The sequence below is a fragment of the Megascapheus bottae genome, chromosome 4, assembly GCF_031878675.1.
Source record: "Megascapheus bottae isolate mThoBot1 chromosome 4, mThoBot2.hap1, whole genome shotgun sequence".
In the NCBI taxonomy this organism is placed as follows: Eukaryota; Metazoa; Chordata; class Mammalia; order Rodentia; family Geomyidae; genus Megascapheus; species Megascapheus bottae.
The window spans coordinates 65,813,029-65,840,350 of NC_143512.1; the positions used below are offsets into that span (position 1 = coordinate 65,813,029).

At 38.9% G+C, this 27,322-nt stretch overlaps 1 protein-coding gene across 1 annotated transcript in view; it reads left to right on the forward strand.

The window, feature by feature from the left end:
- Prlr (prolactin receptor) overlaps positions 1 to 23,006 on the forward strand; it is a 46,895-nt gene extending 23,889 nt beyond the window's left edge. Inside the window, exons 2-9 of the mRNA XM_090332053.1 lie at positions 2,481 to 2,594; positions 5,508 to 5,640; positions 9,127 to 9,296; positions 14,937 to 15,106; positions 16,680 to 16,821; positions 18,085 to 18,184; positions 18,701 to 18,770; positions 21,693 to 23,006. Coding sequence (XP_090188179.1) covers positions 2,525 to 2,594; positions 5,508 to 5,640; positions 9,127 to 9,296; positions 14,937 to 15,106; positions 16,680 to 16,821; positions 18,085 to 18,184; positions 18,701 to 18,770; positions 21,693 to 22,718 — 1,881 coding nt within the window. The 5' untranslated portion in view covers positions 2,481 to 2,524 and the 3' untranslated portion in view covers positions 22,719 to 23,006. The remainder of the gene's footprint in view (positions 1 to 2,480; positions 2,595 to 5,507; positions 5,641 to 9,126; positions 9,297 to 14,936; positions 15,107 to 16,679; positions 16,822 to 18,084; positions 18,185 to 18,700; positions 18,771 to 21,692) is intronic.
- Positions 23,007 to 27,322: the final 4,316 nt, after the last annotated feature.

The window sequence follows — 27,322 nt, forward strand, 5'->3', positions numbered from 1 at the left end:
ACAACACATTTCCTCTCTTGAAGTTACACTTACTCCACTATGCTTCCTCTCTGCTGGGGAGAAGGACGGAGAAGGAGGCAGGACATCACATCTGACAACTGTGACACCACTATGAGTCCAAGTCCTTGGCATTTGGATTTTAACCACTAGAAAGTGCATGGCAGTGACAACTTTGGGAGAGGGAAGTTCCCTTCCTGAAAGCACCAATAATAGGTGAAACTTGAAGTGTTTCTTTGATCTTACTGAAGTATGAAAGGAAATACAAGCAGATGATAGGTGTACACTTGTCTGTCCCCACACCCCACCTCCTTGCCCCAACTCCCCATCCCACTACTTCCTTTGCACAACATCCTACCCCATATCTGGATAGCATCTGACCTCACTCAGGTCTACAAAATAAACATCAGGAAATGAGTACTTAAAATGAGTAGGAGCAAGGTCAAGGGAATTGGAGTAGACAAATGAAGAGAAGAAAGGAGGGGAATGTATTTTAAAATTCAATGCATATTCTACACAATTAAGAGAAGTTATATTCATTAATGGCTTCAGCCAATGGAGCACAAGCACACTTGTGATCTCAAGCCAGCATGAGATCACAAGAAGAGCACCCGGATAAAGAACTCACCCTAGGTTATAGATAACATAAATAAGCGAGATGACAGGAGTATAGCTGAGACCCTTGTGCATAAGTGAAGTGGAAGCTAAAACAATATCTTGTAGTCCTCTCTACCCCCTTCCTGCCAGAGACTCACTGCCCAGCAAAGACTCAGGGTGTTGCTCACCTCCGGTCATTTACTTCTACCTTCTGTGTCTCCCCTACAGAGGAGGAATAATTGCCCCTTTCCTCACAGACTCTCCACAAATTGAAATGATTCAGATGTTCTCCAACTTACCAGACTTGCTCACTTCCATGAGCATATGATTGACAGCCTACCTCCCAACCCTCTCTGTACTTGACTTTCCAAATGTTAAGATATGGTAGTACCTCCTTGTGGGACTCCTAAGAGGACCTGCAGAAATAGGGTACTTAGCTCAGTGCCTGGCCTGTAGCAGGTGCTCTCAGCATTATTTTAATGTCAGTAAGAACCTCTGGCCATTTGATTGGAATCAGACGGCTCTGGGGAATAATAAATGGAGCAGGTGGTTTGAGAATGTGGAAACTAAGGGGCATCTGGAAGGAATTTGGAAATGAACAGGAAAGGTCGCTGAAGAACAACATACTGGCTTCTTCACAGGACCACTGATGGACTAGGTTCCATTACTGAACCAGAAACTCAAATATAGCATTGCTACTTATTGGTGCTTATGTGCCAAGCATTTGTGGTGTCACTCAGATTTCTTTTTCTGGGTGTCTCAGGTAGAGGAAGCCTTCAACAAGTTATGCTACACATCTGACAGATGATGAACTCTGGTGAGGAGAAATCCACCAAGGCTGGTCTTTTAGATACTCTTTTAGATAGATACACTTAGGCATTTTAAATGGACCAAAATAGGCATCTTATCCCCTAGATATTCCTCTTATTAAATAATAATAATAAATTAAAGCCATCTATTTCTGAGAATTTACACTTAGCCTGTCAAAATCTATTGTTTTTGAGCATTGTTTGAAGTTCAACAAAAACTAATGAGCTTCTTTTTTGCTATTGTTGTTGCCAAATGTCTTTAAGAATATTTTTTTCCCGAAGGACAGTAAGAGGCTTTGAAAGTTGTTCCAAGGGTAAACATAATATTATTAAAAATAAATCACTTAACACTCTCAAACTCTGCAGGTTTAAAATTTACTTAATACTCTGAACCCAAGGGATTTGAATTATTGCTGGAGTTTATTGTCTCTTTTTATGAGGCTTTTTACAAAGATTAGGGCAAGGAGTTGGGTTGGTAGGGAGAAAGCCACAAGGAGGTTTTCTAGAGTTCATTGTAGGGCTGGCTCCATAGCCATGCTCAAAGCCCAGCAGACTTCCAGAGCCTTCTCTTTCTAAACCTTCAGAGGAAGCACCCATAACTTGGAATTGTCTAAGAGAGTTATACTGAAGGGTGTCTTGAAGACTCTTACTTTTCAGTCTGGATTATTTTTGTCTGGTGGATCAAAGCCAAAGTGCTCCCTCTAAGAATGGTTTTCTCGTGGCTCATACAATGTATGTCACAGAAAGTGGGCAGTATATTATTAAATGACTACTGACTGGGTGGAAACAGAATGATTTTTGTTGTTGTTCAAAGGAGCCAGCTAACAGGGCATTCCATCAACTCTCTGCCTTGTCATCGGATGACCTCTGGTGGTGGGATTTTTCCCAGCAAGCATGAATCGATGCTTCTGAGCCAAGCTCTCCTGTTATTTTTTTTTTCCCTGCATTCCCTTCCTCCTGTTTTGTCATTCACATTAAGCAAGGAACAAGAATGAGTTGCAAACAGCCAGAATAAAGTACTGCAAGTACCCAACCAGATGTTATTTCACAAAGATTCCCTGGTATCTTCTTTTCCAGGGCAGCTCTGATAACATTACCTGTGGCAAGAGAAGGAAGGCAACATGAAGGAAAATGGGGCATCCACAATTGCTTTCACTCTGCTACTTTTTCTCCACACCAGTCTTCTGAATGGTGAGTAAGATATTGTTCTTCTTGATTTCTTTGCCTGGGTTGATACTCATCAATAGGCCACGATGGGCTTTCCACACTGTTATGAGAAATGAAAGTAATTCTGTGTGTGCTGCTTACTAAATCATTTCACAACATTTTTCCCATAAAATCAAGAGCAAAGTGTTGCTCTCTGCCCTGTATACTTCTTTCAGGTGGGTAATGAGACAGCTTTGATGGTAAAAGGACCAGAGTTCCAGTTCAGATTCTGCTACTTATTAGCTATATGACCTTGAGCCACTTGCCTGATCTGTCTGGGTTTCCAGATTTCTGAAGTGAGGAAAATGATGATTCTTTCACTTCAGATGAAATGATGTATGTGATAAGTCTTTGAAAAGCCATAAAGGCATGTAAGCAATTGTTGTTACAAGGTGGGAAACAGGACAGTCAATCCTGCTATTTGTGCTAATAGAAGAGATGAAGCTAAAGTAGGTGTGTGCCTGTTGTATGCAGTTCTGTGTATCTGCCCTCTCTACAGTCCAGTACATGCATACTTTGATATGTATCTGTGTATGTTAACTTTTATAGTGCCTGATTCTCAGTATCTGCATGTGGGTACTATGCTTGTGTGGATCTCTATATATTTAAATATGTATATAATTTCTCTGAATTGCCAGTGTGTCCTGTCACAAATATACCCCTGGGTGTATTTCTCTGTGGATGTGGATCATGTGTATGTGTCCATATGTGTGTATACTTCTGGCCTGTCATTTATAAGACCATGTGTCTACACACATATTACCGAGGTACCTCTGTGGCTGTCTCTGTGCCGTGTGCTTCTTCTCTAAGTCAGTCCATTAGGTTTAACTGCCTCCTCTAAAGTGAATCAAGAGAACCCTTGGTTAACTGCACTCTCCTAAATTTACCTTTCTGTCTTAAGTTTTTGGAATATGTTATTAACAATCATTAAAATGTAAAACAAGAAAAGTTTTTCCAAGAAAGAAAGAAAAGGAAAACAGAGGTCAGAATGAGCCACAGGGGAAACTTGAAGTATTCAAATCGTTAACAGTGTTTCTGATTTATTTCAAGTGTGCTCCAAATTTAACAATAGACTGGATTTTTTAACAAACTTTTATTTCCCTCCCTTTCTGCCTCTCCTCTCCCCCCCTACCCAACCCCCCACATACACATACATGAATACCTCTCCTCAAAGGCAGAAAGGAGTGAAAGAAGAATGCTTGTATTTTTGCTATAATTCCCGATAATGTTTTCCTGAAGAAATCTTCCCCAGAGGGTCGTCAACACTACATAACACTGGCAGAGTTAGACAAGGCTAAGAGGAGCCATTTTAGCAGGATCTCTGAACTAGAGCATATTGATAAACCAGCTTATAACTGGCTCCATGGTCGTGACCCCCCTGTTTCCATGGCTCCCTCCTGAATAGTAGCCAGGCAATCGGTTAAACTCTGACTGGCCAGGTAATCTATAGGCCCGAGTACCTGTCCATCCACATTCTCCTCACCGTTCCCCACAGGCTCAGTACTAGCCTGGGGAGGGGGTGGGGGGCTGGGAGCGACAAGATTAGAGAAAACAAAGAAAAGATGCCAACCTGTGAGAACACTTCCCTGTACTCCTGATGTCCCAAATTAAGGGACAAGTTACTCAGCTAGGCAGTCTTGAGAAGCTAGTGGAGTTACAGATCTATTTGTTGTTGGTCCAGCAGTGTCAGGGCAGCCTCTTTCCCCCACCCTCAACCTAACATTCAAGCAAGAAAAAATGGGCAGCAGCTTGCCAGAAGCTTTCAGAAATTATAGGCAATGAATAGTTCCTATCCCCATGACATTCACTGCACTTTCCAAATCACTTCATGCCGGTTTCCAACCTGAAACCAGGTACAGTGCCTAGTAACTCCCAACTGAGAGTCAAACTTCCCACCAGCCTGTTGAAGACCTTGCCACACACTCCAAAAAGCTCCATAGAATTCAAAGGAAGCCTGTTGCTACTCTTCATAAGAAATCTTACCCAAGGTAAAGCAGAGAAAATAGAACGAGACAAAGGATGTATGTTCCCTCTCCTATGTGAAAGCTAGATCCAATTTATAAATAAACAAGCAAACATACCAACGAAAGGTAAGTGGAATCAAATGAAAACAGAAGGGAATGGTGGGAGTGCAACAGTGGGGAGAGAAAGAGAAGGAATGGGAGAGGAAGGGAGGGGAAAAAGATACAAATAGAAACAGAAACCCAGGCAATTGGGGAAGGGAGGAAGATGCAGTGACAGAAAAGTAGGAATTTGTGAGCAGAGAAGAAAATATGCCTGAGTTAATGGATTGGTAAAGCCTTTGCAGGTTGCTCTTCTCTGAGGAAGAACTTTGCATGGTCATTCCTGTGCTGTGGTGAACAGCTTTATCAACCTGAACTTGCATTGGTCTTGCTCCCCACAGATTCACTACCCATAGAATTTTAGTTTCTTGTCTTTGCACCTCAGCTATTAGTATTTCCTTCTCTAAGTGGACACTCAAACACTCACCACCACCATCACAAGCTGCCTCTAGGGCTGTCACCATCAAGACAAACTGAGGAGTGTTTCTGGATGCTAATGCTTTAGCTTTTTCCCCTTCCCTTTCTCATTTTTATTAGCATGTAGTAATTGTCAAGGTTTGGATGCCATGGTCCCTCATATATTTTCACCTTTTCTTTCCTCTCCCATCCCATTTTTTAATCAATTTCTAATGGGTTTCATTATCTGTCTTCACCCAGAGTAAAATACGCTGATCATAACACACCTACCCTCCTTTGTGTTGGTAGTGTGAGTACTGGACCCCAGGCTTCCTCACCTTAAGGTCTTGTGCTCTGGCCTAAGTGCCAGCTGTCTGCTTCTGGTTCCAGGAGATCAGAGATGTTCATACTGACTCCAACAGCTTGTGGCTTCTTTTAGGAGAGTCGCCTCCTGGGAAACCTGTGATCTTTAAGTGCCGTTCCCCTGAGAAGGAAACATTCACCTGCTGGTGGAAGCCGGGGACAGATGGAGGACTTCCTACCAATTACACACTGACTTACCACAAGGAAGGGTAAACTGCTCTCTTCAATCCCATCAAACCCCACCAGAGTGCTCCCGCTCTCTGAACCAAAACCACATTGGTTTTGAGTTCAAGTTACAACACTTTCTTGGATATTTTTATTGTTGCTGTTCGTATTTTTATTTTTTTTATACTAAGTGGTATGCAAGTTTGTTTTATTAACTAAAATAAGATACATTCATGGGAGAACACAAATACTATAATTCTGTAGAAAAGGAAAATCAAAGTTCAGCAAGATACCAGGAAGTGGGTATTCCCAAGGATTGGGGTAGGGTCACAATGAAAGAATGCAGAAGAATCAAGAAGAGAAGAAAAAATACAACCCAGATTCCAAAGTGAAGTCTGCAAAATTAAGAAGAGGAAGGGAAGAAGAAGGTAGAGGAGGGATGATTGAGAATATTGAAAGGGATGACATTGAACAAGAAATTCATAAACAAATTCATAAACTACTTCATGAAATAGCAGCTCCTTTTTATAACTACTTAAAGATAATAACAAAAAGAATAAAAACATATTGTTCTGTCAATGAAAATTACTTAAAATTTTGAGATTTTATGTATATGAATATATATGGCTATATAAATACATTGAATTAATTTTTATAATATTGAAATACTTTTTATTTTTTTTAAATTGATCCAATAAATAACTATGTTAAGATACAACAAAGTATAAAATTGTGGCATGTTCTAGAGATGTAGTATCAGAGCTAGGTACATATTATTTGTACTTTGTTACTTTATAATGTTTACATTTTGATTTTATTAATACATGAATAATCAACTATTATTTTAAATAACTTCTTTTTTTGTTAGATCATAGCTCTAGGTTTTTTTTGTTTTTTGTTTTTTTTTCTTTTTTTATTGTAATTAGTAAAAGGGTTACATGATATTTGCCAGATAGAAGGTGCATTAATTCACATACATTGATACCCTTTCACATGTCTTGGTGCCCATTTCCCTCCCCCCCCACACACTTTTTAATACTATTCAACAGTGAGAAAATCACTGGGACAAACATATTTATTTCTATGTTCTGGAGTTGTCTGTTCATTTCTGCAAAGATATTTTATACCATGTAGGTATTACCATGTAAGCAAAAGAGGATTTAAGAATCAGGATACATTATCATACAAGAGCTAATTCAGTTATTCTCCCTGCTGATTTGTGATTCTTAATTGTATTCTTTCAACAAATGTTTAAATTTTTTCATGCTGTCCCTGGGGCTTAACTCAATGGCTGGGAGTTGTCCTTGAACATTTTTCTCAAGGCTAGTGTTCTAACCACTTGAGCCACAGTCCTGCTTCTGGCATTTTTTGGTGATTACTTGGAAATAAGAGTCTCATAGAATTTCCTGGTAACTGGATTCAAACCATAATCCTCAGCTCTCAGCCTCCTAATTAGCTATTGACATGCGTCAATAACAGCTGGCTCAACCACTCTAATTTTTGAAAGTACAAAATTTCTTTACAAATAAATCCAGACTGATTGGATATAATCCAAAAGGGCTTATTCAGTAAATACTAGATGAATAAAGTTATTAAGTTAAGCAACAAGATTAGCTCTCTCAACATCTCTTTTCAGAATTTATTTGTGTATTTACGTATTTGTGGCACTGTAGGTTTTTAATTAGAATACATTAGTTATACAAGGGAAGGGAGATTTCATACTCTTTCCTGGATTTACTCCAAGAAGGCTCATGTCACTGGGACAATAAGTATAATATTCCTGCCTTCTGGAAGTCCACACATTCTTTCAATCTTTCTAAGTGTTTCAGTTAGTGGCAATATGAAGTTAGCAGTGTTTCAAATTATTTGTCATGTGTTTAAATTGCAGCCTAAGGCCCCATATTCTCTAAGTGCCAATAAATCCTTTTGTTGTTTATATGTTTTTTTCTTCATAACACTATTTTAAGAGAAATATATAAGCTAGCCCCATGCAATCCACAGAATGTATACCATAGAAAAACACGGTACATCTGGTTTTCAAACTTCTCTCTTGTCCAAGAAAATAAGTAATTTTTAAAAGAAAAAGAGGGCAAGGATTTTTTTTCTGTTACAGTTTGATGATCTAGAACTCAAGATCTGAGCTGGGCATATTGGTTCACAACTGTAATCTCAGCCATTCAGAGGTTGAGTAGGGATCATGATTTCAAGGCCAACCTGAGCTACATACAGAAGAAAAACAGAATCAGAACTCAAGTCCTCCTTGAGAACATTTTTGTCATGAAGACTAAACTATATCATCTCTGGCTAAGAAGGTTATATACTCATGGCAAGACCCTCCTGGACATTCTTGGAAAGCTGTATTATGGCCCCAACAAGAAAGTATATACATTGCTTATAAGAAGGTCTGGCCCACTTTCCAGGAACTAAACTTGCTTGCATACAAAGTTGCTCTCCTGCCTGATAGTGAAAGAGGTGTCATACAGATTTCAGGGACTCAAACTGGCAACCCACATGACATATCCACATAGTATGTCCAAAGCTGAGGCTCCTAAGCCAAGATATGAGCCACCGAACAAGACTTTGGGGACTGAACTGTCTCCTTTCAAGTTACTAGCTGACTTGGAGAATAATAACATTAGGGTGTGAGTCTCTCGAGCCTTTTTTTCAAATGTAATTCCACATACATGTGCAATAAGTGCTGCATTGTCAATGGTACCACTGTATGTATGTGCAGATGAAGGGCCCAACTTCCAGACATGAAGCAACAGAAGTGTCCTAGGTGAGGTGAGTTCTTGGCCAGGCATTGTTCAAGTGTGCATATCACAAAGCCCACGGGAACAGCTACAAAAGGGAAGGGGTGATAAGAAGCAAACATGAGGCACAAATTAAGCTTTCCATCCCTTTCTCCAACATACTTTCTTCTTCCTCTCACTCCCCGCTACCACGATAGGGCACAAAATCTGGGGAGCTATTGTCTTGTTCTGATTTTTTTTTTGCCAGTCCTGGGCTTGAGCTCAGGGCCTGAGCACTGTCCTTGGACTTTCTCAAGGCTAGAGCTCTACCACTTGAGCCTCAGCACCACTTCCGGCTTTTTTCTATATATGTGGTACTGAGGAATCGAACCCAGGTCTCCATGCATGCTAGGCAAGCACTTTAACCACTAGGCCAAACTCCCGGCCCGTCTTGTTCTGATTTTATACACTGAAAATGTCTGCCTCCCAAAGTCTAGTGATCTTAATATATTAAGAAATATATCACCCTTGTTATTATTTTTATTGTATTTTATTGTTGGGAGAATGTATAGCGGGATTACAGTTACATTTGTCAGGTAATGGGTAAATGAGTGCATTACTTCTCCAACCTTGATACCCCTTCTCATATTTTTGTCCCACCTTTCCTTACCCTCCCTCAGTCATCTTGTTTTCCCTCTTCCCTTCCCTATTTCCAATAAACAAATAAATGTATATACAATATATCAGATAACAAAGTCACATACAGTTTATCGGCTCCTAATACATGATTCATTGCAGAGAGACAATCATGCATGAATGTCCAGATTACAAAACCAGTGGCCCCAACTCCTGTTACTTTAGCAAGAAGCACACATCCATATGGACAATATATATCATCACGGTGAATGCCACGAATCGCTGGGGAAGCAGTACCTCGGACCCACGTTATGTGGATGTCACATACATAGGTAAGAGACTGGAAAGTCATGGAGGAATTTATTATTCCATTATATATCTACCAGTAGCCAAGCTGCATTTGAACATTCATGGCTTATACGTCTTTTCTGAAAGAGAAAGATTAAGACATTTACCATCCTTTTCAACTGAACATTTCAAAGTAATTTTTGTCCAATTGTTATTGACAGTGTAGTTGGCACTTGGGAATTTGGACCACAGTTACTTTCTGTGCCCCTGGTTCCCATGCTCTTGTACCCTGCAGGATATTCTGTATTTGTCAATCATTCTCTCTTGCCCTGCCTCTGCAACAGATGTGTCCCTCTTTCTGGGCAACCTGAAATGTCTATCCTACGGAAGACATAGGTCTTCTACAGAGAAGCAGGTTTGACAGAAGGTTCATCTGCATCCATAAGAATTGATTCCATGAGAATGGTTTTCAATTGCTTTACCCCATGGTAATGCTCAAAAAAGAAAACCTACTTCTTAAAACCTAACCCGTTAAATTACCAAAATAACCTTTGGAGAGTAAGTATTATAACTTACATAAAGACCAAAGGCCAAGAACACTCGTGTCATGTTTAGTGAAAATGTCAACAAAGTAGAACTAAATTTACATGGAAGATGTGGTTTTGCTTTGAATGATTAGCAGTGAGCTATTGGGCAACCGGGCACAACCACAATGGCTTTTGTGGTTAAGCAAGGATAACCAAAGGAATCCTGGGTCAAGGGATCCGATGAGGTGGACTGGGTTCTTTTCTTATCTCGAATAATCAGTTAGGAAGTCGCTAATTGTGTTCACAGTTAGGTTCCAGTCTTCCTCATTTATCGAACACCAGCAAGGAAAATCAGGCTGAGGCTTTTCCATTGCTCACTAGCACATCTTCCCATTAACATGTTGAGCCTCCAAACCACAAAAGGGCAAGAGTAAGAAGCTGAGCTTTAACATCTAGGAAAAACTTCTGATATCAGTGAGCACACGCTTGAATGTTTTCTCCTTGTCATATCTTAGGAATATGTTTAAGGGTGGAAAAGAGGAGGAAGGCGATCCCATTGGCAAGCAGAAGTACAATAAATACTGATCATATACGTTCATGTAAAACATGAGGGCTATAAGATACTAAGCAAAGGGTAGCTTCAGTTTGTGGGTACTCCCTTGGATTCCAATGCCCTGCCCACAAGTGCCTTGTGAGTTCAGAATTTAACAAGGGAAACAAGAGAAGTTCTAAAATGAGCAACTGTTACAACACATGTTACCCACAAAACAACAGGCTCAGCCTAACCCCAGCCCTAAGTATGTTTTGAAAAAGACACTGAGAAGTATCTACTGGATATGCGTAGATTCTGGAAAACAAATTATCTGGTGTGCCAGTCCATATTTTGTCAGAATAATAAAAGAAATGTTCCTGGAACTCTCGCACAATTCTGTAGTTTATAGCCCTAGTGACATATGGGAGAAGTTCTCTGAAAGATCAGTTTTTATCACAGTACATTTTCCGTCAGCTTGACTCTCATCCAATATCATCCGTACTGGCAGTTATACTTGTTCAACACTGGCAGATAATTGCACAGAAGTGGGTTTCTTTCTGGTTGCTATTGTTGGATAATCATTAGCTATGTTGAAAGCACTTAAAAGTAATAATCTCAGCTAGGGGCTATTTTGCCTCCCACAGGACATGTGGCCGTATTTGGAGATAGTTTTGAGTGTCAGAATTTAAAGGGGACCTGATTATTACTGACACTGCCTACACTTGTTAAACATTAGACCAATTATAGTACAGCTGCCCACAACAAAGCATTACCCTGTCCAAAACACCAGCAGTACAGAGGCTGAGGAATGCTCCTTTTTTAAAAAAAATATTTTTATTGTAATTAATAAAAGGGTTACATGATATTTGCCAGATAGAAGGTGCATTAATTCACATACATTGATACCCTTTCACATGTCTTGGTCCCTATTACCCTCCCCCTCACCCCCTCTATCTTGGTTTTAACCCCTTCCCTATCCAATTTCAAGTAACCAAATACAAATATATCCAATATATCAGATAACAAAGTAAAATACTGTAACAATATGAAATAACCAAGGGACAGCAAAAGAGATGAGAGATAACATAGTACATTAAGGACAACAATCATTCATTATATGGCTTTTGTTTCAATATCCTAGAGGTCCTTTCAATTAGCTTCATACTATTTGGCCTTATGGAGGTTTTGCTCTATTGCAAATCTCTGCTAGTAGAGCCCAAGGTTTCTACTGATTATGATAAATAAGTAGAGATTTTCCTTAAACTTTGTATGACTATGTTTGATCAGAGGCATGACTCAGTCTGTGTCTAACATAAAGTTTGTATTAGTTAATTGATACTTGCAGCATATGAATGTTCACATTCATGGGGAGTTTTCTGGAGCTCCTTTTTTCAGGCATAATTCCAAGGCAAGACATAATTCCAAGTATGCGTTAGTCACACACATTCCTTTCCCCCCTAATTTAAAAGCTACTTTGAAGGGGTAATAAGGCATATGTCAAGGCAAGTCATTATCCTAGGCCCTGCACCCCTGGGATGTGTTCTTACCAGAATTTGAGCTCTTACCAGAATTTGAGAATAAGTTCTTCCTTCAGTTTGGGGATTTTATGTACATGCATGAAAATAGAATGATAAAGAAAACCTATTGAAATGGTTTTAAGAAGGGAGGGGGAAATGAAGGAGGATGAGTTTGGTCAGGACACATTGAATCTAGAAATGTCACAACAAAATGAATGTATGCTAATACAAAAGCTTTTAAAACTACACATAACAAGACTTCACATTTTAACTATTTTAATTGTGCGATTCAGTGACATTAGTTCATTCATAGTATTTTGCATCCATTAGCTGGTGCTCCAAGGGGAAAGAAATAAGCTATTTAAAGTCACATACCTATATCCCATCACTCTAGATGAAGCCTGTAGATTTCACATACATGGGAACATATAATTTGTGACTATGCTAAATGTGTTTATCCTTTCATCATTTGATGAACATTTGCATCTTTCCATTTTGGGATTCTTCTAAATAGTGCTGCTATGAACATTCATATACAAGCTTTTGTTTGAACATCCACTTTCAGTCCTTTATAAAGATTTTATTAGCATGTATTACTTGTAAAAGGAGAGTATACTGTGACATTTCCATACACACATATAACATATACAAAGTCAATTCTTCCATATCTCTACCTCATCTCTTCCTTAAGCAATCTCTTTTTCCTCTTTTTTAAACAATTCCAAAAGGTTTCATCATTCTTTGTTTATAAAATATTTTGTATAAAATATCCACATTCATTTTCAGTTCTTTGAAGCATACCTGAAGGAGGAGAGTTAATGAACAAAATGGCACATCTGTGTTTGACTTTCTGAGCAATATTCCATTTCCATATCCTCCGTATCACATCACAAATGACCCTGTTCTATTTGGTCATTGAGTCCTAACCTTTCTGGTGGTACTGAATACTATCACACTATGGTTTGAGGTCATTTTGCCTCCTCTATGCCTGGTTTCTCCTCTACAGAATGGGTTTGATAAAAGCACTTATGGGGTTGTTAGTCACATTTGTTGGGAACAAATAACTCAGAGAAATAACTTAAAGGAGAAAAGATATATATTCTGCCTCATAGTTGTTTCAGTCCATGTGTGGGAGGATATGGCAGAGCAGCTCACCTGATGACAGGTGAGGGGGGAAGAGAGAGGGAGAGGGAGAGGAAGAGGGAGAGGGAAAGGGAGAGGAAGGGGGATAAAGACTGCCTTGGCTACTGGAGGAATTCTCCTCCATTCTCTCTGGACCCCAAGTCTGTGGCACAGTGCTATCCAGTTCAGGGTGAGTTGTAACTCCTTAGCTAATCCTGTCTATCTGGTAATGACCTCACGGACACACTTAAAAGTGTCCTTTTCTAATATCCTAGATTCTTCTAATCTAAAGGATGCTGACAACACGAAATTTCACAAATCTCTCATTTGTCAACTTGAGACCAAAACATTTAAATCATAATGTTCTGTCCACAAAGACTCATGTCTATTTTATAGTATACATCCAAGAATCTTCTTCCATCATCTTAAACTGGCCAAAAGTCTAAGTGCAATGTCTTTTCTGGTATTCAAGGTAAACTCTTAGCTATGAGTCCTGTCAAATCAAATGCAAACTTGCATTCTTTTAAGATAGAATGACAAAAAGTAGACATTCCCATTCCAAAAGGGAGTAACAGACTAGATGGGAGGATTTAATCAAAGTAAGATCAAAACTCAGCTGAGAAATCACTAAATCCTAAGGCCTAGAGCTCCATGTCTGTCACTCAGATCCCAGGTGACATGAAGTGACTTTTCTCGGGCTTGGATAGCCCTACTCCACTACTTTGACAGTAACAGGCAAAACAAAACAAAACAAAACTGTCCTGTATGATGGTCCTGGGATTTTCCTTGCATTTTCATTGGCAGATGTTTCATAATCCTGACGTCACTAGGCACCAAGGTCTCCATTTCAGTGTAGGCTTCACCTTCCCTGCTACACACACACACACACACACACACACACACACACACACACACACCCCCCACATCATCATCATTATCATCATCATCATCATCCTCACAGGGCTGTCTGTAAAGACTTGGAACCTACCACAACATTGCCTGGCTTCAAGACATTCCTCTGACATCTGGATAGAAGTCTTTATAATCTCTTAAGTCCCCAAGTACCCTGGCTATGTCGACCTCTGCAGCTAAGCAGGTGGAACAACCTCTGGAGATGTAACTTCCTTAGGGGCCATGTTGCTGTGTGAGCAGGATGCCCCCAGAGGCACTCTCTTCTCAAGGAAGAGCTGAAGAACTCCGGGCCAGTTCAAGTCCCATAACAGAAAAAAAAATGGGTCAAAAGTTTGGCCTACTGGTAAAGTGCTTGCCTAGCATGCATGAAGACCAGGGTTCAAATCCTAGGTACCACATACCGGAAGTGGTGCTGTGGCTCAAATGGTAGAACTCTAGCTTTGAGAAAACCCAAGGACAGTACACAGGCCCTGAGTTCATGCCCCAGGCATGAATCAAACTGGCTATTTTGAGGTTGCTAAAGAGATCATTTCCAAAAATTTCAAGCTGAAGACACATTTCCCCAATTTTCACAGAGAATGTGAACTGTTATTTAAGCAAAGGCAAGATTTATTAGCTTGTTCCCCACAATGTTACACATGGACATTCATAGCTCATAAAAATCATGTGTGTCAACAAGGAGCCTCTTACTCCCAACCAAGAGAAGTAGGCTGTTCAATTATGTCCCAATAATCTTCCATCCCGAATCTGACTTGTCAATCATATCCCAGTTAGTACCATCTGTTCTATACCATCATACAAATATGTTTGTATGTCTGAGTCCTTACCTGGTGGTACATAGAGAATTCATTAAGGATGAACTCTCAGCTGCTTATTTTGCTTCCCATCTAAACCTCATTTTAGCACACAGAGTTGAACTCATTCTAACGGATAGATGTTGTCTTCTGAGGACTTAAAATGCAGTGGGAAGAATTGACTGATCAATGGGCAATGAAGCCCATGGTTGAAAACAGTAGGGCTAATTTTTAAAAAACAAGCAATGATCGTAAGTGGAAATTTTCTTTATGTCTACAGTTGAACCAGACCCTCCTGTGAATCTGACTTTGGAAGTAAAGCAGCCAGAAGACAGAAAATCATTTCTGTGGATAAAGTGGCTACCACCTACCCTGGTTGACGTAAGATCTGGTTGGCTCACACTACAGTATGAAATTCGATTAAAACCTGAGAAAGCAGCTGAATGGGAGGTGAGTCGAATAGAAGCTTGTTGAAGCAACCGTGTCTCCCACAGCAAGAGTAAACCCCTAAAAACCAAGAACAGTTTGTTTCTCCTGTAACGTTGTCACTACACTAACCCTGAGAATGTGAGCTATCAGATATAAAATGCCTCCATCAATTCCTCCTTCTGTTAGAACTGAAGTAAGTTCAACTTCACAACTCTCCTGATAACAGTTCCTTGCACTGAGCTGGACAGTCTTCTTTGACATAGCTTAAATTTAGACATTTTTTAAAATATAGACAGGAGGTAAGGCAACCCTAGTATCCATGAACAATGTCTGTGTTTCTGAAGAAATAATTTTAAATACTTCAATATGAAGAAACAAAACAATAAATCAAGCGTGATAATCTACCATTAAATAATTTAGTATGTCTCCCTTTTTAATGTCGCCAAAATAATAGGATCAGAGGAAGTTAATTAAAATTCTCCAGCAACATTCAGTCAATTGGTGTTCTAATCTTTCCCAGTCATTTTCAAAATTATCTTTAATAGCTGCTTTGTCTATGTCAGAATCCAGCCAAGGGCTACAAAAAGACCCTGGTTGTTATATCTCTTCCCTCAGTGCTCTTGGGATGCTGGCAGGATCCTACAGGATGTCCTGCTTCCTTTTTTTGTCTAATTTTTTGTGTTATAGAGTCATTTACCTAATTTTTCTACCTTAATATTTCTTGGGACCAATCAAATCTAAAAACTTCTTTATATTTCTTGTGACCATTCAGATCCAAAAACTTGGTAAGATATTGGTTGAACAGTTACTGACAAGTACAACTTCAGAAATAATATGTGTATTTTATAATGCATCATCATATCAAGAAACATAGGCTGTGTAGCTATAAATAAATATAGTGAGATAAATAATCGTAAGACTGAGCCCCAGAGATGAAAACTACTTCCCTGCTTGCAAAATCATGTTTCATGTGTACACTATAACTTCAACAGGTGTGAACACCCAACTGATTTCCAATTGGTGATTTTAATACCAATTAAAAATCCTGGAATCAGTTACTTCACATTGTTACAGTATCTCACTTTGTTATCTGATATATCGGATATATTTGTATTTGGTTATTTGATATTGGATAGGGAAGGGGGGAAAACAAGATAAGGGGTGGAGGTGGGGGGAGGAAAATGGGGACGAAGACATGTGAAAGGGTATCAGTGTCTGTGAATTAATGTACCTTCTATCTGGCAAATATCATGTAACCCTTCTATTAATTACAATAAAATATATGAAAAAAGATAAAAAAAAGAAGGAACAGTAAAACTAGCCATTTTTATATTTTTGATACTTTGTCTATGTTTACAATGTTAAATTTAATGACAACTGTCATTCATAAAATGGAATGGATTAGGCTAGAATATTTGTCAAATAGACATCAAAATGAAAAGATAGAAAATCTGTTCATTTTTGTGTGAGCAGTTTTTAAAGTATGATCTTCTACCCTAGCACCTCTGATAGTTTATAATTTATGTAATTTATTTATATAATTGTTTACTTAAGAAAGGTCAGAAGTGACTCCTATTTTCCTGTTCCTCTTAAGACCCATTTTGCTGGACAACAGACACAGTTTAAGATTCTCAGCTTATATCCAGGACAGAAATACCTTGTCCAGGTTCGCTGCAAGCCAGATCATGGGTTCTGGAGTGCGTGGGGTCAAGAAAGCACCATTCAGATACCTAGTGGTAAGTGTCTTGGTCTCTGTTTAATTCTATTCCTAAATATTTTTAATGTGATAAACCTGCATGTACAGAAACTGTGCTAAGATTTAGCCAGAAGAATAGGTAGAAATGGATATGTCATCTCTTTATGCGACACAAGGGCTCCCTGGACTGATCACTGTCAGTGAGGACCAGCGTCTAAAATGGGGATCAAGTCCTGGTCTTGACCTGTTTCAGGGGGCTTTCCACAGTCCTCATTTGTCTCCTCTGTCATGTAAAGGGTCCCGCCATGACAATCATATGTGCTCCCCATGTCTGAAAAGTGTTACCCTTTCTCAACAGCAAAGGTTTATTAGACTGAAGTCTGTGAGGAGGATTCATGGTATCTTAGCCAAGGCACAATATATGAGATCATCTCAGTTCTAAAAGTGCTATAAATATGGTGTCTCATACTACACACAGAATGAGTCATCTTGCATTTCTCAAATACTTTAGCATGTCTTTACCTTGCTTCATGCTTCCAACATTCTCAGGAATTCAGACAGAATGTAATTATCCCTAGGAACTAACAGTGAGGAAACAGAACTTTAGCAAAGTTAGGAGTCTTACAACTCCCCTCCAAACTCTAGCCCTCTGGAAGTTTTCAGGGTTTTAAAAGATTAACATGTAGGAGAAAACATTTATCGAGTCCCATCTGGTATTATACTGAAGAGAAGCACAAGATCTAGAGGTAGAAATCCTAGCTTCAAAGACAGATTTCTTTTTTATTGTGTTTTATTTTCAGGGGAACGTATAGAGGGGTTACAGTTGCATTCGTCAAGTAGTGGGTACATTACTTCTTGAACATTGATACCTCTTCTCATTCAAACACACATTTTTAACTATGTAAATGAAAGAACCATGAAAAAAATCACTTTTTGACTCTGTTTTCTCATCTGTAAAGCAACACAATTCTGCAAAATGTTTAAGTTAAGCAATGCCATCTTAATTGTTATGACTGTAACTGACCATTTGACCTTTGATTTCATTTTTAAGATTCAACTGAAATATGTGAAAGAATTTTAAAATTAGTAAAAATATATGACATATATATTAGAATATTAAATCATATCAGGAAAAGTCTAATCTACTAATAATACTACTCTGGATTATTCTTCAAATAGGAAGAGATATGGGTAAAGGGAAAAGTTCATGCAAAAAGAATTTCATGCATTACACTGATTGACTAGTTGATTATTAGTGTTTAATGATGCCGTGTGTGATCAAAGCTTTCTGGTTGTTTTTTAGACTTCTCTACAAAAGATACAACCACATGGATCTTTGTGGCCATTCTTTCTGCTGTCGTCTGTTTGATTATGATCTGGGCAATGGCTTTGAAAGGCTCTAGGTACTTCCTTGTTTTTCAGTCCTTTCTATTATTGTTATCAAGAATAATGGCAAGAAAAAATGATGAAAATAATGTAAAAGCATTGAAACCTATGCACTTCATTTAGCCACTCGTTCTAGTATGCTATAATTGATTTTTAAAAACTTTTATCAACACTAAGAAAAACAAAAGAAAATATGACTTTTCTGAAGTAGATAACTTTCTACCAAATGGGGATTCACAATTGCGAAATAGTAAATTCTGGCAAGGGCTGCAAAAATTAAGACAAGCAAAGAATGTAATCCACTGGCTTGAAATCAACCTCTGAAATTAGCAAGAGAAAATTCTGCTGTAGGTCTCTGTAGTTGTTATCTGAATTATTTATTGTTGACTATATTCCCCAATATTTAACTTCATTTATGGTTGAAGATATTCTGTGGCTATTCCATGTAGCCCCAGAAATCTATAGTTCACAATAATTTGAAGACTAAAAATAAAAGATGAGTCACTTATATAATCTCACAAATTATTTTATAGGATGGTAACCTGCATCTTTCCACCGATTCCTGGGCCAAAAATAAAAGGATTTGATAGTCACCTGCTGGAGGTAAGTGCCAGAAGAAGACAATGCACAGTAACTAGCTGCTCTTAATCATTAACTTACAAATGTGTACACTAGCACGACTCCCATCAACCCAGTCTGACTATTTCAAATCTCTCCCATCTGTGCCTTGTCCTCAGCCTGTGGTTTAACAGGAAAAAGTTATCACTAAAAGTTGGAGGGCAAAGCACAAAAGCCAAAAAACCCAAAACTTCAAGGCAATGATTGCTAGATTCACGAGGGATGCTAATAATCAGAACCATCACCATTATATGTACATATATATATATATAATCTGTTTAGATCTATGTGATACTTTCATTGAAAACAAAATTTCTGACTCGCCACCACAAGCTCCATCTTACAGTGCTAAAAGTCTCTACTTGAATGTTCTCTACCCAAGAGGCCATAGGGACAGACTATGTCATGGCCACTGTTGCTCAGATTGAGCCATCAGTTGAGCCAGGACCAGTAGAGTGGTAGCTGGTATTTGGGACATGTTTGGACAATGTAAGAGGAAAATAGATGTAAAGTGTTTGGAATGAATTATATAGCTTTGACTTGACCGTCTTCTTAAGAGTGATGTATAGGAAAGTGGTTATCTATAGATAAAAAGAAAAACCAAGTGATCCTGTCGCTGTGAGGCCAGTTGATGGAGAACATGAATTGAGTCCCACAGAATTCTTGTTTGCCAGATGCACTTTGGTTGGGAATATCTTCTCTGAGATTACAGCTAAGGAACTGGGCTACTTAACCAATGTTCTTACACTACTCTTCAGTTTAGCAGTGACTTTGATTTTTCAGACAGGTTTCAACTCTAGATCTTCAGTTGTGAGGCAACCATGCTACTACTTGAGCTCAATTCTTTACTTTCTCAGATACTGTGTTGCATTTTTTTTCGCCAAGAATAACCTGGACCAAGATCCTCCTACTTACACTTGCTGTGTATCTTGGACTATAGGAATGAGCTACCATACCCAGCTTGTGTTGTTGGAGGTGGTGTTGCTGTTGCTGTTGTTTTGAGATAAGGGCATTTTACCAAGCTGATCCTCTGCCCTCTGATCTCTCCTCCAGGTTAGCTGAGATTCAGGTGATATGTCACCACATCCAACCTAGCACTGGCCTTTACAGAGACAACATGAATATCTCAGCTAACTAAATAATGATCTAGAGTACAACTCAATCTGCTCGTCACAGAGATCAATGATAATACAGCTACTTTATGGTTACATTTTTAATATTTTTGTACATTATCTCTAGTACTCAAAAGATACTTCCCAGATAGGCATTTATGCTCATTTTAAAAATGAAGACATGGGGATTTAGCTAGCAGCTTCCTAAGATCCAAAAACAAGGCTCAACACCATTGGTACCTAAATTGGAAGAACAGGAAGAAGAGGGGAAATGAGCAAAGAAGGTAGGTAGAATTGGGAGGAGGAAGATGGGTATTACAAGAAGGGGAAGGTATAGAAGAGGGAGAAAAAAATAGAATAAGAAGAAAAGGATGGAGGAGAAGAAAGATCAGAAAAATGGAACAAGGGCAGAATAAATAGAATAAGAAGAGGTGGAAAGAGGAATGAACAGGAAGATAAGAAGGGAGAGAATGAAGATCAGTAAAAGAAAGAACAACGAAAGAATCAACTTCCTCTTCCCATATTCTAGAAGGTAGTGTTTTGGGAGCCAAGGCCAACAGCTGCAACTCAGAATCATTCTACCAGAGGATTCCAAGTGGCAGATGCATCCATGCATACATCTGTTCAGATGTAAACTTGAGAGCTGTATGTTCACTGATTTAGTTGTATACATAAAACAATGCCAATATAGTGACTGAGAAAAGAGATATATCTACAATAAAATTTAATTTCTGACAAACAGTTGTTGAGCTTGTATAAAGGGAAAGATTTTACCACTGATGATTAACTTGTTCATTTATATATAATCAGCCTAACCTCAAAAAGGAGCCAGATTACTAATGAGTAAAGAGAAATAGAAAGCCAAAGAAGAACATCAAGGTTGAAAAAAAAAATCAACACTAAAATAGTCCAAACCAAGGAGCTCAGAAATTTAAGAATGAAAATAAATGTGATTATACTTCCAAAAAAAAGTAGTATACTCCCAGGTACAGTGGCTCACACCTGTAATCCTAGCTACTCAGCAGGCTGAGATCTGAGGACCGAGGTTCAAAACCATCCTAGGCACAAAAGCCCATGAGACTCTTATCCCCAATTAACCACCAGAAAACTGGAAGTGGTGCTGTGGATCAAGTGGAAGGGTGGTAGCCTTGAGCTGAAGAGCTCAGGGACTGTGCTCAGGCCCAGAGTTCAAGCCCCATGAATGACTCCCTCCCCCCCTCAAAAAAAAAAAAGAAAATTCGTATACAAATTGCCTATTAAGCTAATGCTCACTTTTTTTGCTTAGAGAGAGGCTACTTTAAAATCATGAGCTTGGGCTGGGAATGTGGCTTAGTGGTAGGGTGCTTACCTAGCATGCATGAGGCCCTGGGTTCAATTCCTCAGTACCACATAAATAAAAACAGTCCAGAAGTGGTGCTGGTGGCTCAAGTGGCAAAAGAAGCTCAGGAACTGTGCGCAGATCCTGAGTTCAAGCCCAGGACTGGCAAAAAAAAAAATCCTGAGCTGAATTAAAGAAAAGCATTTGATGGAAAGGACCAGAAGGTGATTATAATGTCTAATCAGCACCTCCATATCATTCTGGGAAATTCTTGAGGGCGCTCACAAGAGCATTCTGCCTAGCAGAAGGAGATAGAAAGCTTCCATTAAGACTTAAGTAAGACCCATGGCCATAGCCCTAGGAAAGATCCCCTTTAATCTCTGCTCAGGATAATGAACAGACAGTGCTTGGCTGTGATGCCACCTGTGGCACATGATACAGCTACCACCCATCTCTCCTGTGTCTTTGTTTTAATAGAATGGCAAATCTGAAGAACTCCTGAGTGCCTTGGGATGTCAAGACTTTCCTCCCACCTCTGACTGTGAGGACTTGCTGGTGGAGTTTCTCGAAGTGGATGACAGCGAGGACCAACAGCTCATGCCTGCCAACTCAAAAAAATACCCCAGTCAAAGTGTAAAACCCACGCACCTGGATCTTGACAGTGACTCTGGCCGGGGAAGCTATGACAGCCATTCTCTCTTATCTGAAAAGTGTGAGGAACTCCGGGCTCATCTTCACATTGTCTATACTCCCGGGGTCACTGAGAAGCCTGAAGTTCCTGAAGCAAATATTATTTGTACCCGAGATTCACAGAGCACACCAGTGGAAGGCAAACTCCCTTACTTCCATACTGAGGAATCTAAATCTTCAACCTGGCCTCTACCACAACCTGTCCAGCACAACCCCAGATCTCCTTACCATAGCATTGCTGATGTACACAAGCTGGCTGGAGGCCCTGGAGGGCCAACAGCTACTTTACTGAACAAAGCAGTCCAAGATGCTTTAAGATCCTTTAAAAACATTGCAGCTGGAGGGGAGGAGGAAAAGACAGTTGCACAGAAGGAGGTGGAGCGCTTCCATCCCAAGCCCAAGCCAAAGCCGGATACAGCCTGGCTGCTTCCTCAGGAGCAAAGCCCCTTGATTTCTGTTAAACCCCTCGATTACGTGGAGATTCATAAGGTCGACAAAGATGGGGCACTAGCCTTGTTCCCCAAACAGGACAGCAACCAGACAGAGATGTCTAGGGCTCCTGATTCCTATAAGGAGTATACCAAGGTGTCCCGGGTTATAGATGAAAACATCCTTGTGCTAATGCCAGATCCTCGAGCTCAGAACATGGCTTTGTTTGAGGAATCAGCCAAGGGGAGTCCACCATCACTTCAAGAGAGTCAGTCGGAGAAAAAGCTGGCCAGCTTCACCAAGACCTCCAGCAAGTGCAGAATCCAACAAAGTGGGCTGGATTACCTGGACCCCGCGTGCTTTATGCACTCCTTTCATGGATAGCTTGACAAATGAGAATGATTGGTCCAAATGTGATTGTTTTTTCTTCAGGTAACACTACAACAGTGTCATGATTTTACGCTGTGTGGTAGTGAATGTTCAAGAATGTGGGTAGAAAGACACTATGTTGCTTCTTTTCACTTTCCATGCTTAACCACTTGCCTCTTTCTAACAGCGGATTTCCAGAACATGTCACTTTCGTCACTGAACTGTGATTCGTCCATCTTTTGTTTTCTGCTCTTAGTGATAAAGATTTATGTGTTCAATGAAATAAAAGCACATTACCTAGTATTTTCGAGGAGTAGTACATCCCCTATACAAAGCTTTCATGGTTTGCTAGGTGGTAGCGAGAAATGGAATGGTCAGAAAGATTTAGCAAAAGTGATGATAGAGATGTGGGGAGTGCCATGAAAATCATTTTTGAAACAAATTGCTTAACCCTTTACACTCCCTTTTCATTTTAGTACAGTAACCCAAACAAAATATATTTGTAAAGAAGACATTCCAGGACACCTGCCAAAAATGTTTGCACAGGACTTTACTGAAGCATTGCTGACATGCAAGTCAAATAATGCCTCTAATTTTGTAAAGAGATGGTTTGAATGCATTAAGCATGGATTTTATTTTCTCCTGATACCTGTGGCACACATAGTTTTTGGAAAGTAAATTTTTCTTACACCAGATGCAAATGAATAACATGCAGTAAATCCTTCCTGCTTCATTTTAGCAGGATAATTTATTATACACCTGAATATGTTCTTCATAGAAACACAAACAATCCCTAAGACTAACTTTAATTTAAAAGATAACCCCAGCAGGATGCTAAAAGAAATGCTGCCTTACTGTACATACAGATTCTACTTTAATACAAACCCATAAGTTTAGCTATGTATTTTTGAAGAATATTTTTCTATTGCTTAGGTAAAATAAGACTATTTTCTATTTCCCAGTGCAGCCGTTTACGGATCCAGAGGGCACAGTGTTTTTCTGCTGTAAAGTTATAATGAGGACTAAGATACTATAGCAACCCAAAGCTCACTGAGGAATATGAAGTGGGTGACAAAATTCAGTTTCCAACACAAGGCTGTACATTATCTGATTCTTCTTCATCTCCAGGACAATTGAAACAACAGGCCTAGTAAGCTAGGGTCTTAGGGTTCTCCACAGACCACAATGACTTTTCTTGTGAGTTTAGGCTTCTGCCTATCTATGGGTGACTCTTTTCTTTAAACATGCTGTTTCAGAGACAGAGATTTGGATTTGTTTTGTTTTTCTGGGCAGTCTTGGACAGTTAAAGAATTTTAAGTGAAACCAGGGATTCATTTGCAAAACCTTGGCAGAAACAGTGCTCACATCAGGAATGTCCAAATGGAAACTAGATAGGAACAGCTTCAAAGGTCAAGTACGGTGAAGACAATCTGCAAGTCTGTTCCAAGGGCATGCTACCTGAGGAGGGGTCAAAACCTCCTTGGATCTCCATTGAAATAGAAGCCTCCGTGACTTATCTGCAACACAGAATGCTCCCTCTATTTTTCATTTCACCCACTGGCAAATATATTGATGTCCACTTACTAACTGGACAATCAGAACTTGAGTTCTGTGAGTTAACTCTGTGAGTTAACTCTGTGAGTTAAATATTCCACCCCAGCAAATCCATAACGTTAAGAAATGGACCCAGAGGTTCCTGGTGATGAAAAGTGAACACATTGTCAGTGTCCTCAGAAATATAAAAGTAATCTATTGGATGTGTATTTCCCCACTACTCAAATACCTTGTTAGCAAGAGAAATCTTTTGTAAAACTACCAAATGCCCTCAGTACCCTAGATCCTCAATAATCAGTGTCTGAGGACCAACCATTGGCATTTCTGGGTGCTACTGGAAATTCTGTTACAAGCACCACCTCAGGCGCTACCCCAAACTCCAAATTCCATATCTGTGTTTTCTGAAGGCCCCCCGTTAATTCATGTGCGCACTGAGGTTTGAGAAGCATTGCTCTTTATACCATTTCCACTAATGGTGGGTTTAGTGCATGGAAATAATCCTGTCTTCTATAGATCAAATTTGTCTCACTTGCGATGAAAGGAGAAAACCAAAAAAAAATCAATAGGAACAATAATAAAAAAATAACAGCCTATTAGTGATTTAAGATTCATATAATGATGAATCTTGTGTATATTCATATGAGACTGAAGTGCAAAATGCAAAAAACTTCCACAAGGACCAGAGAGCATAATATACTTTATAAGTCATTGACTAAGGAAATTAACCTTCAAATCCAATGTGGAATAAACCTATCTCAACATAATACAATCTTCTCCAGTTTAACTACTGAAATTAGATAGATAGATAGATAGATAGATAGATAGATAGATAGATAGGTGGATAGATAGATGTATATTCATACATTTATTTATAAAATATGAGTGAGAAAAATCAACATTATGTTTCAATTGCCCTTATTATTTGAAACTTAAAACTAATCTATTTTTGACATGTTTTATATATATATATATATATATGTTATGGTGGATTAAACTTAAAATCTTTTTAAAAAATATCAATTATCTTTCATTAAATAGTCCAAGTCTATAATTTTATGGTTCATTACCATACTTTTCTTGATTTTTAATACACTAACATATTTAACCAGTGGGTTTGTAATAGCTGTTTCATTTTAGAGGGACCAATGTCCTTCTCCAGATTTTAGATTTCTAGATTTTCAGATTTCTGCAGAATGTTAAACCAAATTGATCCCTAAGTACTTCATCAATTGATTCCATCATTAATCATTTCCTATAAATACGATCTGGCCCCATGCATCGTTTATTAATTAAGCTGTTAAATAATTGTTCTTCACAAGGGGAATGGCAGGCAGTCTTCAGAGGGGTGCAATGGCTCCCATGGGTTGTAATACGTCATCAACCCTTTCTGTTAAATTCTGAGGATATAGTGCAAATATTCCAAGATGATGTGCAAATAAAGATTTAGAGAAACGTTGAAGGCGACATTAAGCTTTACAGCAATGATTGAAATCATGTTTGAGTCTAAGAGCCCCAGAGACCTTTTGTCTTTTCCATCTTTCATCATAATTTGCAGATAACACAAATTTACAGATTACACAAATGGCTTGAGCTTCATGCTCCAGATTATAAAGTCAAACTTTGATGAATAGATACCTAAATAATAAGTTATGAAGCACAAAACTGAAGAGAGTCAGTAGATGATTTTTGTGGAAGCATCTGACTTAAACAGCAAAATATTCTCTGAGCAGTTGTAAATGTAGCTAAGGTGTCATAATATGAGCACAAGTTACTGGCAACTGTGTCGTGGATTTTTTTCAGCAAATGCTATAGTTTCCTAAGTGCCTACAACCAGTCTTGATAGTCAGTTATGGACTACAGACTTGCTGTAACTGGTCTTGTCTGAAAGGATCAGACTCTTACTACCCAAATAAAATCAAAACAATGTGATTCCTTGTCCTCTGGTGATCCTACTGACTTGGTGAATCCTGAGTTAATGAGTCACTAGAGGACCTGAACTCCAATGAGCACTTTGTTCTTGAGGAAATCTAGCTTATTTATTAATTTTTAGCTGCCTGCTGTTGCTGTACATTTTCAGAAAGATTTAGCCCTGCTTTCAGCACCTTCCCTATCTTCTCAGAGTATTCAGTTAATGGGAAAGAATAGATTTGCATAGGTCTTACAAAGTGCCTTTCATTTGTTAAACAATAAATAAATAAAAATATTTTAGTTCACAAGAGAAGTATAATGGTTGGAAAGTAAAATGTATTTTATATAGGAAAAAAGTGCAACCAGAAAGGCAATGGCATGATGATCTAAAGACTAGCCAGGGAGCAGTTAGTGGATTTTTTAATGTGCATTGTTTATCTGAATTATCACAAAACTAACGTGAGTGATATGAATCCCAGACTTTCTATTCTGAAACGTATTGATGCAGAGTAAAATAGCACTAAATTTTGTATGCCATAGCCCAAATTTGCACACAGATGAAATACTATTCATGAATTTGAATTGTGATCCCATCTGTTGTGGACACATTTGTCAATGATCGACCTGTGTGGGTGCATCAGTGGACAAAAATTGAGTTCTGCCTTTCTGCCTCAAACACAATGTTGTCATTCCAAGGATAGAAACCATGCATTCCACATCCCAATCTATGTCACAGCACTGCCACTTAACCAGCTAAATGGCCTTGATAAGTTCTTTCAATTCTGGCCTTTAGTTTCCTCTCTTCTTGAATAAGTGGATTGGCTTAAATATTTCTAAAGATATGTCGTCTAGCTCTGTTTTTATTTCCCATGCTTTGAGTAAAATCTTGAGAATGCAGGTCAAAGGCCCAGGTATAGTGCAGGAATGAGTTACTGATCTGCTTTTGATCTAAGCAATACATGACTGCGATGATATATTTTCAAAATTGCTTAACAGTAAACTAGATCATTTCTACAGTTCAGGTGGATTTAACGTCCCTGCTTCTCCCCTTCCTAGTTTTATATACTTTGAGCCTTTATACTCTCCAATTCCAAGGCCCATTATGTTTTCATTGAATTAGTTGTACACAGTAAGAACTACAGACTCTGCATAAAGCA